Genomic DNA, 15,563 nt, shown 5'->3' on the forward strand with positions numbered 1-15,563 from the left:
ACAGAGGATTCAGCTGCAGAGGAATTAAAGACGAGAAATGTAAAATGGACAGAATGTATTTAAATAAAAACAAAGCTTAGTCAAAGCTTAGTCAGACCTGGCACGGAAACCCCAAGTCTGCCAAGTTCACAATGGGTCTCCCGATTTATATAATGCTGTCAGATAACAAAGAAACCCAACTGGTCACTGCCATGAGAACCTGCCTTTAGCTATGGGACTAGAACAAGATCCGAGTAGCTCAAGACAAAATTGCTAAAAACAAGAGTTGATTATTTTTATGTGCAACGTTTCACATGCTCTAAAACGTATTCTGGAAAACGCAGGCTGCATACTTGTAAACCATCCAGCTTGCAAGGCATTCTGGGATACTCATCCTCTTTCCATTTATTCTCCTCTGGATCAAAGGTTAAGATGGAATCACTATAATGGCCATTGTAACACAGGCCACCGAGCACTATGATTTGATTGTCTAGCACGGCTACTCCATGACCACTCCTACCTATTGGCATGGACGCCAAAATAGTCCACTGATCCATATCAGGATCATAAACTTCTGTAGAGGGGCAGCCCTGCGATTCAAACGAAGCCCTTAAAATAACGCAGACGCCACCAAAGACATAGAGTTTTCCATTGTAAGAAATCATCTTGCGGAAACATCTACCGTAATTCATTTTGCACTTATTTTCCCAGCAGTTTGTTAGAACCTGTGTTCTTCTGGTTCTTTGTTCCACAGTCCCCTCTTTGCTTGGGTCAAACACACACACCTGTTTGGAAGTTGAAGAGGAGGTAATGCCCCCTGTGATGAACAATTTATTATTAAGAACAGTCCCTTCATGGCCGTATTTGTTGACAGGGTCGACAAACTCCCATTTATTTTCTATCATATCATATCGCTCTGTGGAGTAAAAGGTTTCATCCCGCGTCCTTCCAGCCACAGCATAAACATATCTACCAATGACTCCGACAGAAAATTCTGACCGTGGCACAGACATGTCTGCCATTTGCAGCCAGCTGTTTTGACGTGGATCATATCGGAATACTTTAGAAGATGCATGAAATTCACCGTCAGGCCCAAGTTCCTCTCCCCCCAACAAGAAGACAAAATTGTTAACGATGGCAAGGCAATCGGGACGGAGAGGAACCAGGGGACCTTCCAGCTCCCACCACACACGAGGCTTATGAAGAAGAAGGATCTTGCTATTAACCTTGCTGTGCCCAATCATTCCCCGGAATACTGCAGTCTGGGGTTTTGCTGAACGGATAAGGTTTGATTTCATTTCCATCAGAGGCTGCTCGCTGACGTTATGGAAGTAGTTTAGAGATAGCTCCACCTCATGCCTCAGCTGCCGATAGAATTCTGATGTTTTCACCTGGAGAGATACAGACAAAAGCAAGGTTCATAACATGAATTTGGTGATTAGACGGGAAAGCTTGAAAATAAACATTATTCAATTGACTACATAACCCTGTCCAACTTCTTTAAATGGGTGGTTCACCATTAAGATAACATTTTATATGTTATAGAATGGCCAATTCTAAGTGACTTTTCAATTGGTCTTCATTATTTATTTTCTATAGTTTTTTTTTATTTATTTGCCTTCTTCTGCTTTCCAGATTTCAGATGGGGGTTATTGACCCCATCCAAAAACAAATGCTCTGTAAGGCTACAAATGTATTGTTATTGCTACTTTTTATTACTCTCCTATTCATATTCTAGTCTCTTATTCAAATCAGTGCATCATTGCTAGGATAATTTGAACCTGGCAACCAGACAACTGAAACTGCAAACTGCAAACTGGAGAGCTGCTGAATAAAAAGCTAAATAACTCAAAAACCACAAATGATAAAAAATGAAAACTAATTGCAAATTGTCTCAGAATATCACTCTCTACATCATACTAGAAGTTAACTCAAAGGTGAACAACCAATTTAATAGAAGAAATGCATTTATTGGGCATCTGGGACACGCATTAGGGATGCACGAATCCACTATTTTGGATTCGGCCTAACCCCCGAATGGTTCACGAAAGATTCGGACGAATACCCAACCTGAATCCTAATTTGCATTTGCAAATTAGGGGTGGGAAGGGGAAAAAATGTTTATTCCTTGTTTTGTGACAAAAAGTCACACGATTACCCTCCCTGCCCCTAATTTGCATATGCAAATTAGGATTTGGATTCAGTTCAGACAGGCAGAAGGATTTGGTTGAATCCGAATCCTGCTGAAAACGGCCAAATCCCGAACCAGGATTCGGTGCATCCCTAACAAGCATGAAGACAAAAATACAAAGAACAGAACATTATATAAATATTGTACTAGTCTAGGATTAGATGGGCGAATTTCATCTTTTGTTTAAATGCTGCAGGAAAATCCTCACCCCTTTAAGGGACAAGAAAGTGATTGTGTCTTATTATTTGCTTGCTAATAAAGCAACTTCCAGAGTAACACAAAACTATATTGACATAACGCAGCTGTGCCAATCCCAGCAACAGAATTTATAGCTCCCTTTGCAACCCCTCCACTTACCTACTAATGGTACAGCCCTCCTTCTAGAAAGGGGTCCTGCTTGCCTAGAGACATGGCAATAAGCTGAGGGCTGGAGGGTTGCACAGGGAATGCAAGTCCAGTGGGGATTTAAAGCGAAACTGAAGTTTTATGCTACATGACCATTAGGTGGATAGGTGTTGTGCTAGCTACACTCAATGGGAAATGCCTTCAAATGTGCTTAGAATTTTGTCCAGCAGGATACAGATGTGTGCAATAGCACTGCCAAGCTAACTTGCATATAAACCTCTGTAGTGCTGCTAATCTTAAAATAAATAAATTACAGCATTTCCTCAAACCATGAACACATAATTAGGCACATCTTGAATCATTGTAATCACGCAGCCGGTATTAGAACAGATTTGCTCTGCAACATAATGCAATGAACCACGCAACGCATAACTGCCATATCAGTGATAGAGCTCACTTAATATACTACGCCACTGCCTAAGATGCAGCACAAGCAAGAATTGTACATTCCTTCTTTCAATAATGGGATCAAACTCTATTATAAATAGCGGATTCACAAAAGGCCTAGATTTTCAAGCCTACGACCACCAGTTTGGACTAATAAAACAAAAAGACCCCACAGTCTACTTCTAAACAATTGATGTTGGAGGGGGGTGGACAGATTTGCCTTAACCGTCATTCCATCCATCAAATGAAAACAAGAGCAGGTATTTGGCTGTGCCACCCATTAAAATGATATCAAAAGTAAAGTATTAAGGGTACAGGAGGGGAAAAAAATGAAAACTTTTTATGTAGTGGGCTGTTGTGTGCCTATAGGTATACCATATACTGTAGAACATCAACATGCCCTTCAAATGATTTTGTAGCTTCATATTTATTCACAATATGCATAACTGGATTTTAAATAATTCAGTTCCTGGGACTTGATCACGAACAATGGGAGGAAGCCACAGACAATGCCTACACCAGTCTAATCTCAATAAAAGATAGACTCATACAGTATAAATTCCTCCGCTAAACATACATAACTCCTTTCAAACTGAAGACATTTGGAAGGAGACCAGATGATCTCTGCCCATGGTGCAATTCTCCTGGGGCCAACTTTCTCCATATGTCCCCCCCATTCTAGATTTCTGGTTTAAAGTAATGGAGACCTTAGCAAACGAATTGGGCATGCCATAGATAGTGGACCCAACAGTCTGCATGTTAGGGGTGATAGATGAGGTATTGCCCAATTAAACAGCCAGGATCTGGTTATGTACGCTCATGTTTTATGCTAAGAAAACATTGGTTATGCACTGGATGAGGAGAACCCCCCACCCCCACCCTAGCCTTCTGGAAAAGGTTTATAGACAATGTCCTTCCTGTAATAAAATTAACCTATGAGATAAATTTGGCAAGATTTGGGGGAACTGGACCCCCTGGATACCTAAACTATCCTTCTAAATATGAGGCTACCTGACTTACACTATATTAATCAACCTAGAAGTAGAGGTCAATAAACATCAATCTTTAGCATGCCGGAGCCCTCTAGTGACCAAACAGAGGTACAACCATATATACTTAATTCTCCTAAGGCATGCTTATGAGTAAAACATATAGTTTATTACATCTAAGTATTAAAAAACATTAGAAAAACCCCTTAGAGCACCTAACGCGTTTCATGCTTACCTAGCATTTTGCCTATGACTAAGTGCTAGGTAAGCATGAAACGCGTTAGGGTTTTTCTAATGTTTAATACTTTGATGTAATAAACTATATGTTTTACTTATAAGCATGCCTTTGGAGAATTATTTAAGTATATATACCTGACTTACACCACCAGCCTCGTACATCACTATACCAACCTTTGCATCTATAAGTGACTGTATTCTCCTGTCTGTATAAGGTTACCATTGACCCAACACCAATCCAATGTCATTCTGTCATTCTACCAGATAATGTATTGTAATTGTTTGTTTGTGTTGTTAAAACCAATAAAAAAATTCACCTTTAAAAAAAAAATTCAGTTTCTATGGAAGGGAGTATAACTAATTAAACTTAAATTAGAATGTGGCAGTCCTACGTCAAAATACAAAAAGGTGGCGCCTAAAGCCCAAAGAAATATCAAAATTTAACTGAAAGCACTACTGGGAAAGGCTCTCCATTTCTTGTATTGGTCAATATATTTGTATGTAATACAGGTGTTCAGTGTATTGTGGCCCTGTGGAATAGGGTTAGAAATTCACGTTATTACAACGGGTGGATCATATGTTGGCAACACAACAAAAATGTAGGGATTAGAACAAAAATAATAACAAACATACAATAAGCAGGATAGTAGCGGCAGGACTAATGACCCACAAGCTAATCACCCATCTATACAATCTGCTAAAAATGGGAAGACATTGCCCTTTATATGGGCTCCCTCTTGGTAAAAGCAAAGGAAAAAAAAAAAAGAAAACTTCTATTCTATTTGAAAGTGTTAATAAACAGATTGTAATGTAAAGAACTAGCAAGACCAGGGATGTTCACATAAACGTAGAATTTCTAAGAAATACATGATACATTTAAACGTAAATAGTATGACAGATCAAATGTAAAATTCAATTTTGGTCTTACTAGTTCTTTAAAGATTGAGTGAGATCACTTACTGAAACCACCCAGGAAATCATGATATGGCTGATGGAATAATGAAAACACAAATTGAATGCAAAAATCATAATTCCTTTATTTATTTATTTATTTATTTAAAGTTAAAGAACTTTGATAAATGCAAAGTGTGGAAAACAAACAATCATTTCTTATACTGATGCAGTGACACAACCTTCAAAGCAACTCCTTTTGAAACATAAGAATCAAGACAAATTATTCTGACAGGCACAATATTTGCAGTCTACATTTCTGCTCTCCTTTCATTTATCCACCTGCTAACGGCTTTTTCACATTTCATTATTAGAATAGGGAGCATGAGGTGTCAGAATGATGATCTAGAAAAATATTACAGCTCAATGTAACCAACTTCTTGAGAATTCCTTAAGTATTAAATACACGAGCCTTGGGGTGATAAAACCTTACATGGTTTCTTCATCCGAATACCTCAGCTTCCTGTAAATCTGGTGTTTTTTTGTTTTTTTTTTAATGAAGAAAACACACAAGAGTTAAGGAACCTGAAAGCTCAAGTATTCTTAATTCAGCCCCTAACTCAAGATATATGATAATCTCCTCCCATCTGCAAACAACCAGCAGCAATGTAACAGCATGCATATCTAACAGATCCAACGAGTCAGATATAGCCACGATTAAAGGGTATGTAAACGCTGGAGAAAAATGTAAACGGCAAGTCAACCCAAAATAAAAATTTCCCTAATAAAAGAAAACATAATTCTAAGCAACTTTCCAAACTACATTAATAATGGTCAGTGCTTTTGAGGTTATTTGTAAAAACAATTGCTATTGACAGCAGCCTCTGTTTAACTCATGTTTGTTATTTTTTAAACAATGTTGCAAAAGTCTTGGTCCCCCAGCAAAGACAGGTCTGTTAATCAGCTACCTTGTCTTATATTGTTTTAACAGTCTGAGCCACCAGAGAACAGAAAGGAACAACACTGCTTCAATAGCAATACATATACAAATAACTAGAGAAAATTTGTAATGAATGAATATTGCAAATTAGCTCAGAATTATGTCTTGCTTTTATTAGGCAAAAAAAAAAGTTGTTTTTTTTGAGTGGACATTACCTTTAGTGAGCTCTCTACTAAGTACTTTTGCAATTTTCCATTATATTTTTTCTCCAAGACAATTTTGCAACAGCGCCACGTGCTGGTTACTTTGGCTGACTTCCTACAGTTACAAAACTTATTATTCAGTTTATACAAATAAAAGAGCCGGTCATGTGGATCTGGAAAAACTGAGAAAGAGACATTGCTCATTTCACTTCACATTCATAAGATGCGATACTAGCAGACAAAATATTAATCTTGGAGTGACTAGGTGCAAATTGAGGAGTCAGTGGATAATCTCTAAAATGAACCCGTACTGTGTTGGACAAGGCCAGATTATTGAACAGAATGGTCCAAACTGGGTAAACTGCCTGGGCATGTATTAATATACTAAAAATCTGAAGTTATTATCAGTCACATAATAGCAAGACATTTCTACATCAGTAAGGGCAGGACTACACGGCCGATTTCACCGCGATCCGCCGTGCTGCGCAAAATCACAGGCGACGGAAACAAGGTAAGTAATGGCAGTGTTGGATAGTGTTGCATTGTTGATGCGACACGACTGTCTGATGCAGATGCAGCGTGCATCGTCTGCATCCGACAGTCGTGTCGCATCAATGCTGCGACACGATGCGACAATTGAATTACTTACCTTATTTCCATCGCATCCCCCGCGACGCCTGCGATTTTGCACAGTACGTCGGATCGCAGCGGAATCGCGCATGTAGTCCTGCCCTAAAGGGTTGATGGTGATCTGTACAGCTGATGAGGAATTGAATGTTCTGCTTCCAATTAAGTTGCTCTGTGCCAACAACTCCACTGTATCAGTAAATCAAAATAGTAAAGGAAGGAGAACTCCAGCAGACTCTCAGCAAAACTTTTATTTCTGTTTGTGGAATACTTGGAATAAAAGTTTTGCAGAGAGTCTGCTGGAGTTCTCCTTCCTTTACTATTTTGATTTACTGACATTTCTACATCAGACTTATTGCATGAAACTATGTTTGTATCAGTTTCCAGAGAATTACAACATCCTGATGTTCCAGAATAGAATATGGCAACACACAAACTACTAAATGAAAAGCAAAAGAATATCATCATGGGGGGGGTCTTACCAATTTAGTAATTATAATTATTTACCTGATAACCTGGGCTGGTGCTCCTTTTCAATGAATACTGCACCGGGCCGCGGTTCTAAGATGGAAGGAGAGCCACATTGCCACCTTCTTCTGTCTCTCACGGATCCCTCCTGGCCACTGAGGGTGATTTTTCATCCGAATTTCATGGTTTTTTTTATATTTTTCACCCGAAAACTCAGAAATTTGCTCGAAAACTTCAGGGTATTACCAAAAAACCAGCACACATCAAAAAATCATTGGGACTTCTCCCTTTGACTTATATGCAACCTCGATAGGTCTAATGGTCCCCATAGACGCAAAGATTTTTCTTGCCGAACGACCGATTTTAGAGAAGTCCGACCAATCCTTCTAAATCATTGTGCGGTTAGTGGGATTTGAACGATCGTACATCTTACGATTTTTCGTCCAACATCTGTCAGAAAATTGATCGGCCAGGTATAAAAAATCTTTATCGTCCCAGTACAATCTATCTATGTTTGCAGGGCCAAGTAGGCAGCTACTCTTCAGTTTTGCTGGCAATATCGCCTGAACTGGTCTTTTTACTTGATGGACACATCGTTCATTTAAACAATCATTTCGAGATAATCGTGGTCTCACGATAACGATTGGATCTTTTAAAAATCTTTACATCTATGGCCAGCTTTAGATGCCGAATTTTCAGATTTGGACTTTTCCATCCTCGGGGTTTAATAAATTCTGAAAAATTCGTGATTTTTTTTTTAAAAGTCTGGTTTTATAAAAAAAGAAAAATCACGAATTTTTCATTATTTTTCCATTCGGAGTTTATTAAATAGCCCCCTGTTTGTATCCAACTTAGACTGGAAAAAATGCACCTCCCTCAATAAAGGAATGTGGGGAGAGGCTTTTTCTTTGCTGTTTTTTTCCACTTCTAAAAGCCTGTTGTGTTTCTGAGGTAGTGACTGGTCTGAGAGCTTAAAAAAAACAAAAAACCAAGAGACAAACAAAATAGTGTGTTACACAGTGGAAAGTAGGTTATTTGCAGCCTCAGGGTGCACACTGACTTCTGAACAATGGAAAACAGCAGCATTCTGGTATCTTGTGAAAGAGAAGGAATCAGTGGCGGAAATACCGGGGGAGCAGGGGGTGCGAGCGGGCCAGGGCCCGCACCCCCTCGGGGCCCCCCGGCAGCTCACGCGCCACTGACAAAGCCGGCCAAATGCGCCCGTACGGAGGGGGGCGGGGCCCGGCTGCTCGTCACGCACCAGGGCCCGCCGCCCCCTCTAGTGACGCTCCTGGAAGGAATGTTATTTTCCTTTGTCACTTGAGTGAAGATTTACAAGTTACAGGAGTGCTGCTGTTTTTCATTGCTTATAAATGGGCAGTTCACCTTTAAATTCAACTTTAAGTGGTATTCGGAGATAAATTGCAATTGCAGTATTTTTTGTTATTTAGCTTTTTGTTCAGCAGTTCTCCATTTTGCAATTTCAGCCATCTGGTTGCTAGGGTCCAAATTACCCCAGCAACCAGATTTGAATAAGAAACTGGAATATGAATAGGACAGCAGGGCCAGAACAGAAAGATTTGTAGTAAAAAGTAGCAATAACAATACATTTGTTTTTGACATAGGATCAGCGACCCCCAAGCTGGAAAAAGTCAAAAGAAGTAGGCAAATCATTCCAAAACTATAAAAAAAGAAAACATGAATACCAAACGAAAAGTTGCTTAGAATTAGCCATTCTATAACAAACTAAAGGTATGTAATAAAAAAAAAGAGATTGTGAATCCAAAACACCCTTAAAGGCATTCTTGCACAACAGTGTCTGTATATGACATGCTTTCTACTGAGAGACGTACATAAACTGCCTTGCAATCAAAATATGTCTGGTTATCATCCAGGGACCAATAACTGTAAGGGGCCCATTTACTAAGGATCGAAGTGAATTTTCGAATAGGCCAAAATTCGAATGGAAAATACTTCACTAATTCAACCATTCGAAAATCGAATTACTGTCTTTAAAAAACTTCGAATTCGACACTTTTCCACCTTAATCCTGATACATTGCTGTTTAGCCTATGGGGGGACCTCCTATAACCTTTCTGAGTGTTTGGCTAAGTTAAAAGTATTTTTTTGTAAAATCGTTCGATTCGAACAATTTAATCGATCAAATGATTTTTACTTCGATCGAAAACGCCCGTTTTCGATCGAAAAAATACTTTGACTATTGAAGTACCAAATTCGATGGTCGAATTTCAAAGTTTTTTAACTTCAAATTCGAACCCTTAGTAAATGTGCCCCTAAATGTCTGCAGCAATTCCCCTTGGCTGCTACAAACACTTCTTGTGACATACTATTGGAAACAAAACCAGCCTATTGGGTTTATTTAATGTTTACATGATTTTCTAGTAGACTAAGGGGCACATTTACTTAGCTCGAGTGAAGGAATAGAAGAAAAAATACTCATAATTTCGAATGTTTTTTTTGGCTACTTCGACCACGACTTCGATTCGAACTAAAAATCGTTTGACTATTCGACCATTCGATAGTCGAAGTACGGTCTCTTTAAAAAAAACTTCGACCAACTACTTCGCCACCTAAAACCTGCCGAACATCAATGTTAGGCTAGGTGAAAGGTCCCATAGGCTTTCTAACAAATTTCTGATCGAAGGAAAATCGTTTGATCGATGGATTAAAATCTTTCGAAACGTTCGATTCGAAGGATTTAATCGTTCGATCGATTTTTCCTTCGATCGTTCAATCATAGGAAATGCGGTAAATCCTTCGACTTCGATATTTGAAGTCAAAGGATTTTACTTCGACGGTCGAATATCGAGGGTTAATTAACCCTCGATATTTGACCATTAGTAAATGTGCCCCTTAGGGTATGAAGATCCAAATTGAGGAAAGATCTGTTATCCAGAAAGCCCCAGGTCCCCAGCATTCTGATAACAGGTCCAATACCTGTACCTTGTGCCGACAACTAACTGCTATAGCAAAGTTCAAACTACAAATTTGTATGCAGTTATTTTTACCCATTATTTGGCATGATCTCATTGATTATTGCCAGGACATATTTCAGTATACTGATATTTAACATCACAAAAGTTTATACAAATAGTGTCAATTCTGCATATTGTGAGTTTAGTTTACACATAAAATCAAATTGTAAAACACCAGAGACTTTGTGCCATACCAACCTCTAGCAAGGAACAGACCAACAATTCCAGCAAATCCAATCAAGCCCAGCCTTGGGTTGAAACCTGGAGGAACAACCTTCAGAAATTCATATGTCCCTACAAACAGTGCAATACAGCGGTTCAGCAATTCACAATTCATCATATGTTGTAGATTTCACAGTTCTGAGGTAAAGAAGGGACAGAACAAGATGGAGAAAGGCAGGCACTTTTAAAAATGATTGTCCAGTCCCAATTTCCCCACAGGCTAATTAAATGAACTACTAATGTTCCTGTGCAGATTGTGTCAGTTTAACTTACATTTATATTACTATACTTATGTCAATTCTAATTTGCTGACTATAGTCAACCAGAAATGGTGTGGAGATACCCTGGAGCTAAATGATGAAATTTGGGAAGTTGATTGTGCCTCAAATGTCTTTCATTTATGCTTTTTCCCATATGCTCTGGGAGTGGCCTTTAATATGAGGGTTTTCTAATAAGTTTTCAAATAAGGGAAATAATGAAATATAAAAAGTAATTTGCACAGTTACAAATTATAAAGAAATATAAAGTAAAGGCCATCTAAACCTCACAAAATGAAATGATGAAAGCTGGCCATATACTGTACTGCCAAATTGCCATATGAGTCGATCTGGGTTTGTTTTGGTCACCTATGGGCCACATTTGGACGATCATACACTGGGGCTTGCAGTAGCCCTGTAAGATGCGCCGGGAGATAGCCGGCTTCTCTTACCTCCCGGCGCATCTCTCGGAGATTGGTGCGCAGGCGTGCACTTCCGGGTTCCACGCCTCTGTGACGCCGGCCTCATGACGTCACGAAGAGGGGCCGAATTTGAAAATTGGTGCCAAATCTCTTTTAAAAGGCCAGTGTCCATTCTGGAAATTGCCCAAGCTGGTTCCAGTTGAATTCCTGGTTTTGACTTCTGCCCGACCCTTAACTACGATTTCTGCCACCTGCCTTGAATCCTTCGCCTGACTCTGACTACATCTTCTCTAGTTCCCTGCTGGTACCTCGCTTACGTACTAAGGTACTATCGCTGAACAAGGTTCCTGATAACGAGATTGTTACAAGCCCATCTGATGAGGACAGCATCTAGGCAATCATCATGAAAATACTGATTATTAAGACTTATTTTCTGCAGTTTTTGCTATGTTTTCTCAACAAAGGAGCTCTAGGATAATGGGGATCCACAGAAAATGTCTTTTTTTTTTACCCTAACTTAAAACTGGCCCTGTCAGTACAGACAAGCTTATGCTACTAATGTAAGTTAATAGGATCTCAGTTTGGCACATTCACTATTGCAGATTGTTCATTATGTTTACATAGACTTGTTTTCCCCAGATAATACTGTTACTCATTAAACATTACAAATATTCAGTTTAGGTGACTATACATCAACTAATATCAAATCAAATGGCCAAAGTGAAAAAAAAACCTAATCGAACTCCAATGTGAAAGAAAATCACAAACTCACTGAATCATGGGATTTTATCGATGTGAAAGCATGACCTCATTTCATCCATATGTGCATATAAGCTCCTGGGAACTGTAATATACAATTCTAGGAGCCATTGGTTGCCATACCTGTGGTCTATAAACTGTTTCCTGACAAGGCCACTATTTGGTTGCAAAGTCAGTAAATAAATGGATGGATTTAGTGTCCCAGCTACAAGTGTACAATGTTTCTGAGCAAACCTGAAATTTGTTTTTTGTTAATTAACAACATGTATTTTCTGAAAACAGCCAATCCCAAAGTATAAGTGCACCCACAAAAATGGTGCTAAATGCAAACTAGGGGATCAATAAGAAATACCTTTCTAAATTAAAAATAAATCCAGGGAGCAGAGTACAGGTATGGGACCTATTATCCAGAAAGCTCGGGATAATAATTTGAATCCTCATACCTTGCGACTACTATAAAATCATGTAAACATTAAATAAACCCAATAGGCTGGTTTTGCTTCCAATAAGGATTAATTATATCTTAGTTGGGATCCAGTACAAGGTACTGTTTTATTATTACAGAGAAAAAGGAAATCATTTTTTTAAATATGGATTGTTTGATTATAATGGAGTCTATGCCTTTCCGTAATTCTGAACTTTCTGCATAACTGGTTTCCGGATAACGGATCCTATACTTGTACCAAATATAAGGTTTATTTATGACTTAAGGGAGTTTTCCCAAAAGTCATTACAGGTGCCCACTTAGTAGCTCTGCTGTATGTGGCTAATATGGACAGTTTTTGTATTATCACATGCGATTTGCAGTATAGTAGTGGGAACTGCACCGTTTCCAGTGTGAGGCATTATTAATAGCATTACCATCTAATTCAGTAAACTCACCAGGTTTAGGCTGGCAGCTTTGCTAGTGCCCATGCATGTGATTTCACACAATCAATATACAGCCCTTGTAGATCTGTGGCATTAGGAGCATTAAAGAAGTTTTGGGTAGTAGTGGTCAACCATAGGGCGTGAGGCTATAAAAAAGGAAGCCGGAAGTCTGCAGGGAGAGCAGGAAAAAGAGTTCACCCCGGACGCGCCCGGATATATATATAGACACATACACACACACACACACACACACACACTGAATCAGACGTATGTAAAGTTCAAGAGGACCCGCAAAAGAAATTTTTGGTTCACTAACCAAGGTGTGCGGGTCCTCTTGAACTCTGTATATATATATATCTATATATATCTATATATATATATATCTATATATATCTATATATATATATATATATATATATATATCTATATCTATATATATCTATATCTATATATATATATATATCTATATCTATATATATATATATATATATATATATATATATATATATACACATATACTTACCACCTGCAGAGAATTGAATGACCCAGGCAAATTGTGTATGTTAGCACTTGAATAATGGAATTGATCTGAAATGAACACTGACACGCAAATTACTGTATAAGGTCCAGTAAATGACAGTGATCAAAAGTCCAATTATTAAAGGACATGGAGGTTACACAGAAAAGTTCTATTGGTTAGAAAAGTAGAAGCTGCAAATTGTAAGGTTCAGTTCATCAATAAGTCCAATTATGGTGTAGCACCCAGTGTGTACGACATTACCTGCCACCAGCTTCTATATGGCGCTACAGCCTGTCTGAGCCACAAAACTCCCTCTTCTATCTGTGTCTGTTTGTCTTCAACATATTTGGCTTCTTGCACAGGATTTAAATACAGGGAAAGCTGCAAATATTTAGAGAGATTAAGCAAATAAACATTGGGACATTGTACATAGACTGTAGAATCAGTTGTAGAAGGACTGTTTGGAGCTGATCTTTACTCTCTTCTAATATTAACAGTTAAAAATAAGACTTATAGGAACTGGAACAAAACCTGGAACAAAAACCATAGGACATGAAAGATAAAACACTTCCTGCTCTGTCATCTCTTTTATTCTATTAAGCCATGCAGCATTTTTCTCTGCTTATCCTGCCAATATTCCTACTGTATTGGCAACATTTTTTATTTATCCAGTTTTTATTTTCACACTGAACTGTTAATTAAAGCTTTACTGCCTTCCTGTGCACTGTTTGGGATTCACAAGTATGAATTATGTTGATTACCCAGTGACTGGGGTTTAAGTGTTCTACTTCCTGCAGTAGTCCTTTTACAGTATATCGTCCTACTGTATATCGGCATTCTGCAAATTTGTGTTTTGTTTTGCAAGGACATTGTGGTGACAAATACCAACATCCACAATCCTAAAAGTATTAGATGACGAACAGATGGCCGGACATTCTCCTTCAGGATTTTTTGGTAGACAGTAGAATTCATGGTTCCATCTATCACAGCAAGTCTTCCAGGTCCTGAAGCAGCAAAACAACCCCAGACCATCACACTACCACCACCATATTTTACTGTTGGTATGATGTTCTTTTTCTGAAATGCTGTGTTACTTTTACGCCAGATGTAACGGGACGCGCACCTTCCAAAAAGTTCAACTTTTGTCTCGTCGGTCCACAAGGTATTTTCCCATAAGTCTTGGCAATCATTGAGAAGTTTTTTAGCAAAATTGAGACGAGCCTTAATGTTCTTTTTGCTTAAAAGTGGTTTGCGCCTTGAAAATCTGCCATGCAGGCCGTTTTTGCCCAGTCTCTTTCTTATGGTGGAGTTGTGAACACTGACCTTAATTGAGGCAAGTGAGGCCTGCAGTTCTTTAGATGTTGTCCTGGGGTCTTTTGTGGCCTCTCGGATGAGTTGTCTCTGCGCTCTTGGGGTAATTTTGGTCGGCCGGCCACTCCTGGGAAGGTTCACCACTGTTCCATGTTTTTGCCATTTGTGGATAATGGCTCTCACTGTGGTTCGCTGGAGTCCCAAAGCTTTAGAAATGGCTTTATAACCTTTGAAATTTAACTCAGGTGTGATAAACCACAGTTAAGTTATTTTTAACAAGGGGGGCAATCACTTTTTCACACAGGCCCATGTAGATTTGGAGTTTTTTTTCTCCCTTAATAACGTAAACCTTCATTTAAAAACTGCATTTTGTTTTCAATTATGTTATCTTTGACTAATAGTTAACGGTTTTTGATGAGGCAGAAACATTTAAGTGTGACAAAGAAATCAGGAAGGGGGCAAATAGTTTTTCACACCACTGTAACACATTTCCCTGATTTTACATTTTCCTGAATTTAACACCATTTTTGTCTGGTCCCCTGAAAAACGTAAAATGGGGGTTCTACTGTATTTGATTAAAATGGAGTCTATGGGAGATGGCTTTCCCGGAATTCGGAGCTTACTGGATAACTGATCCTATATCTGTATCTTTACTGTCACCAATAATATTTAGGTGCATCTTTTGTAGGGTGTCTGCGCTACTACTGTGTGGGTCGGGTTTTTCCCCCGCCTGACATCTGCCTGCGCCCACCAGCGTGCGACTTCCGGGTTCCTTTTATAGACCCGCGCCCGACCTGCCCCGCCGATGACATCACAAAAGGGGCGGGATGAGCAGGCGAGTGCATCTTTAAAAGAAGAACCTGGAAGTCGAAAGCCGTGCAACGTGGCA

General features: G+C 38.9%; 1 protein-coding gene across 1 annotated transcript; it reads right to left on the minus strand.

Moving 5' to 3' along the window:
- Positions 1-275: 275 nt before the first annotated feature.
- On the minus strand, positions 276-1,369 carry LOC121400455 (kelch-like protein 15). The gene has a single exon (XM_041583591.1). The coding sequence runs from the start codon at positions 1,281-1,283 to the stop codon at positions 276-278; it is 1,008 nt and encodes a 335-aa protein (XP_041439525.1). The 5' UTR covers positions 1,284-1,369.
- Positions 1,370-15,563: the final 14,194 nt, after the last annotated feature.

This window comes from Xenopus laevis, chromosome 2S (assembly GCF_017654675.1).
Source record: "Xenopus laevis strain J_2021 chromosome 2S, Xenopus_laevis_v10.1, whole genome shotgun sequence".
In the NCBI taxonomy this organism is placed as follows: Eukaryota; Metazoa; Chordata; class Amphibia; order Anura; family Pipidae; genus Xenopus; species Xenopus laevis.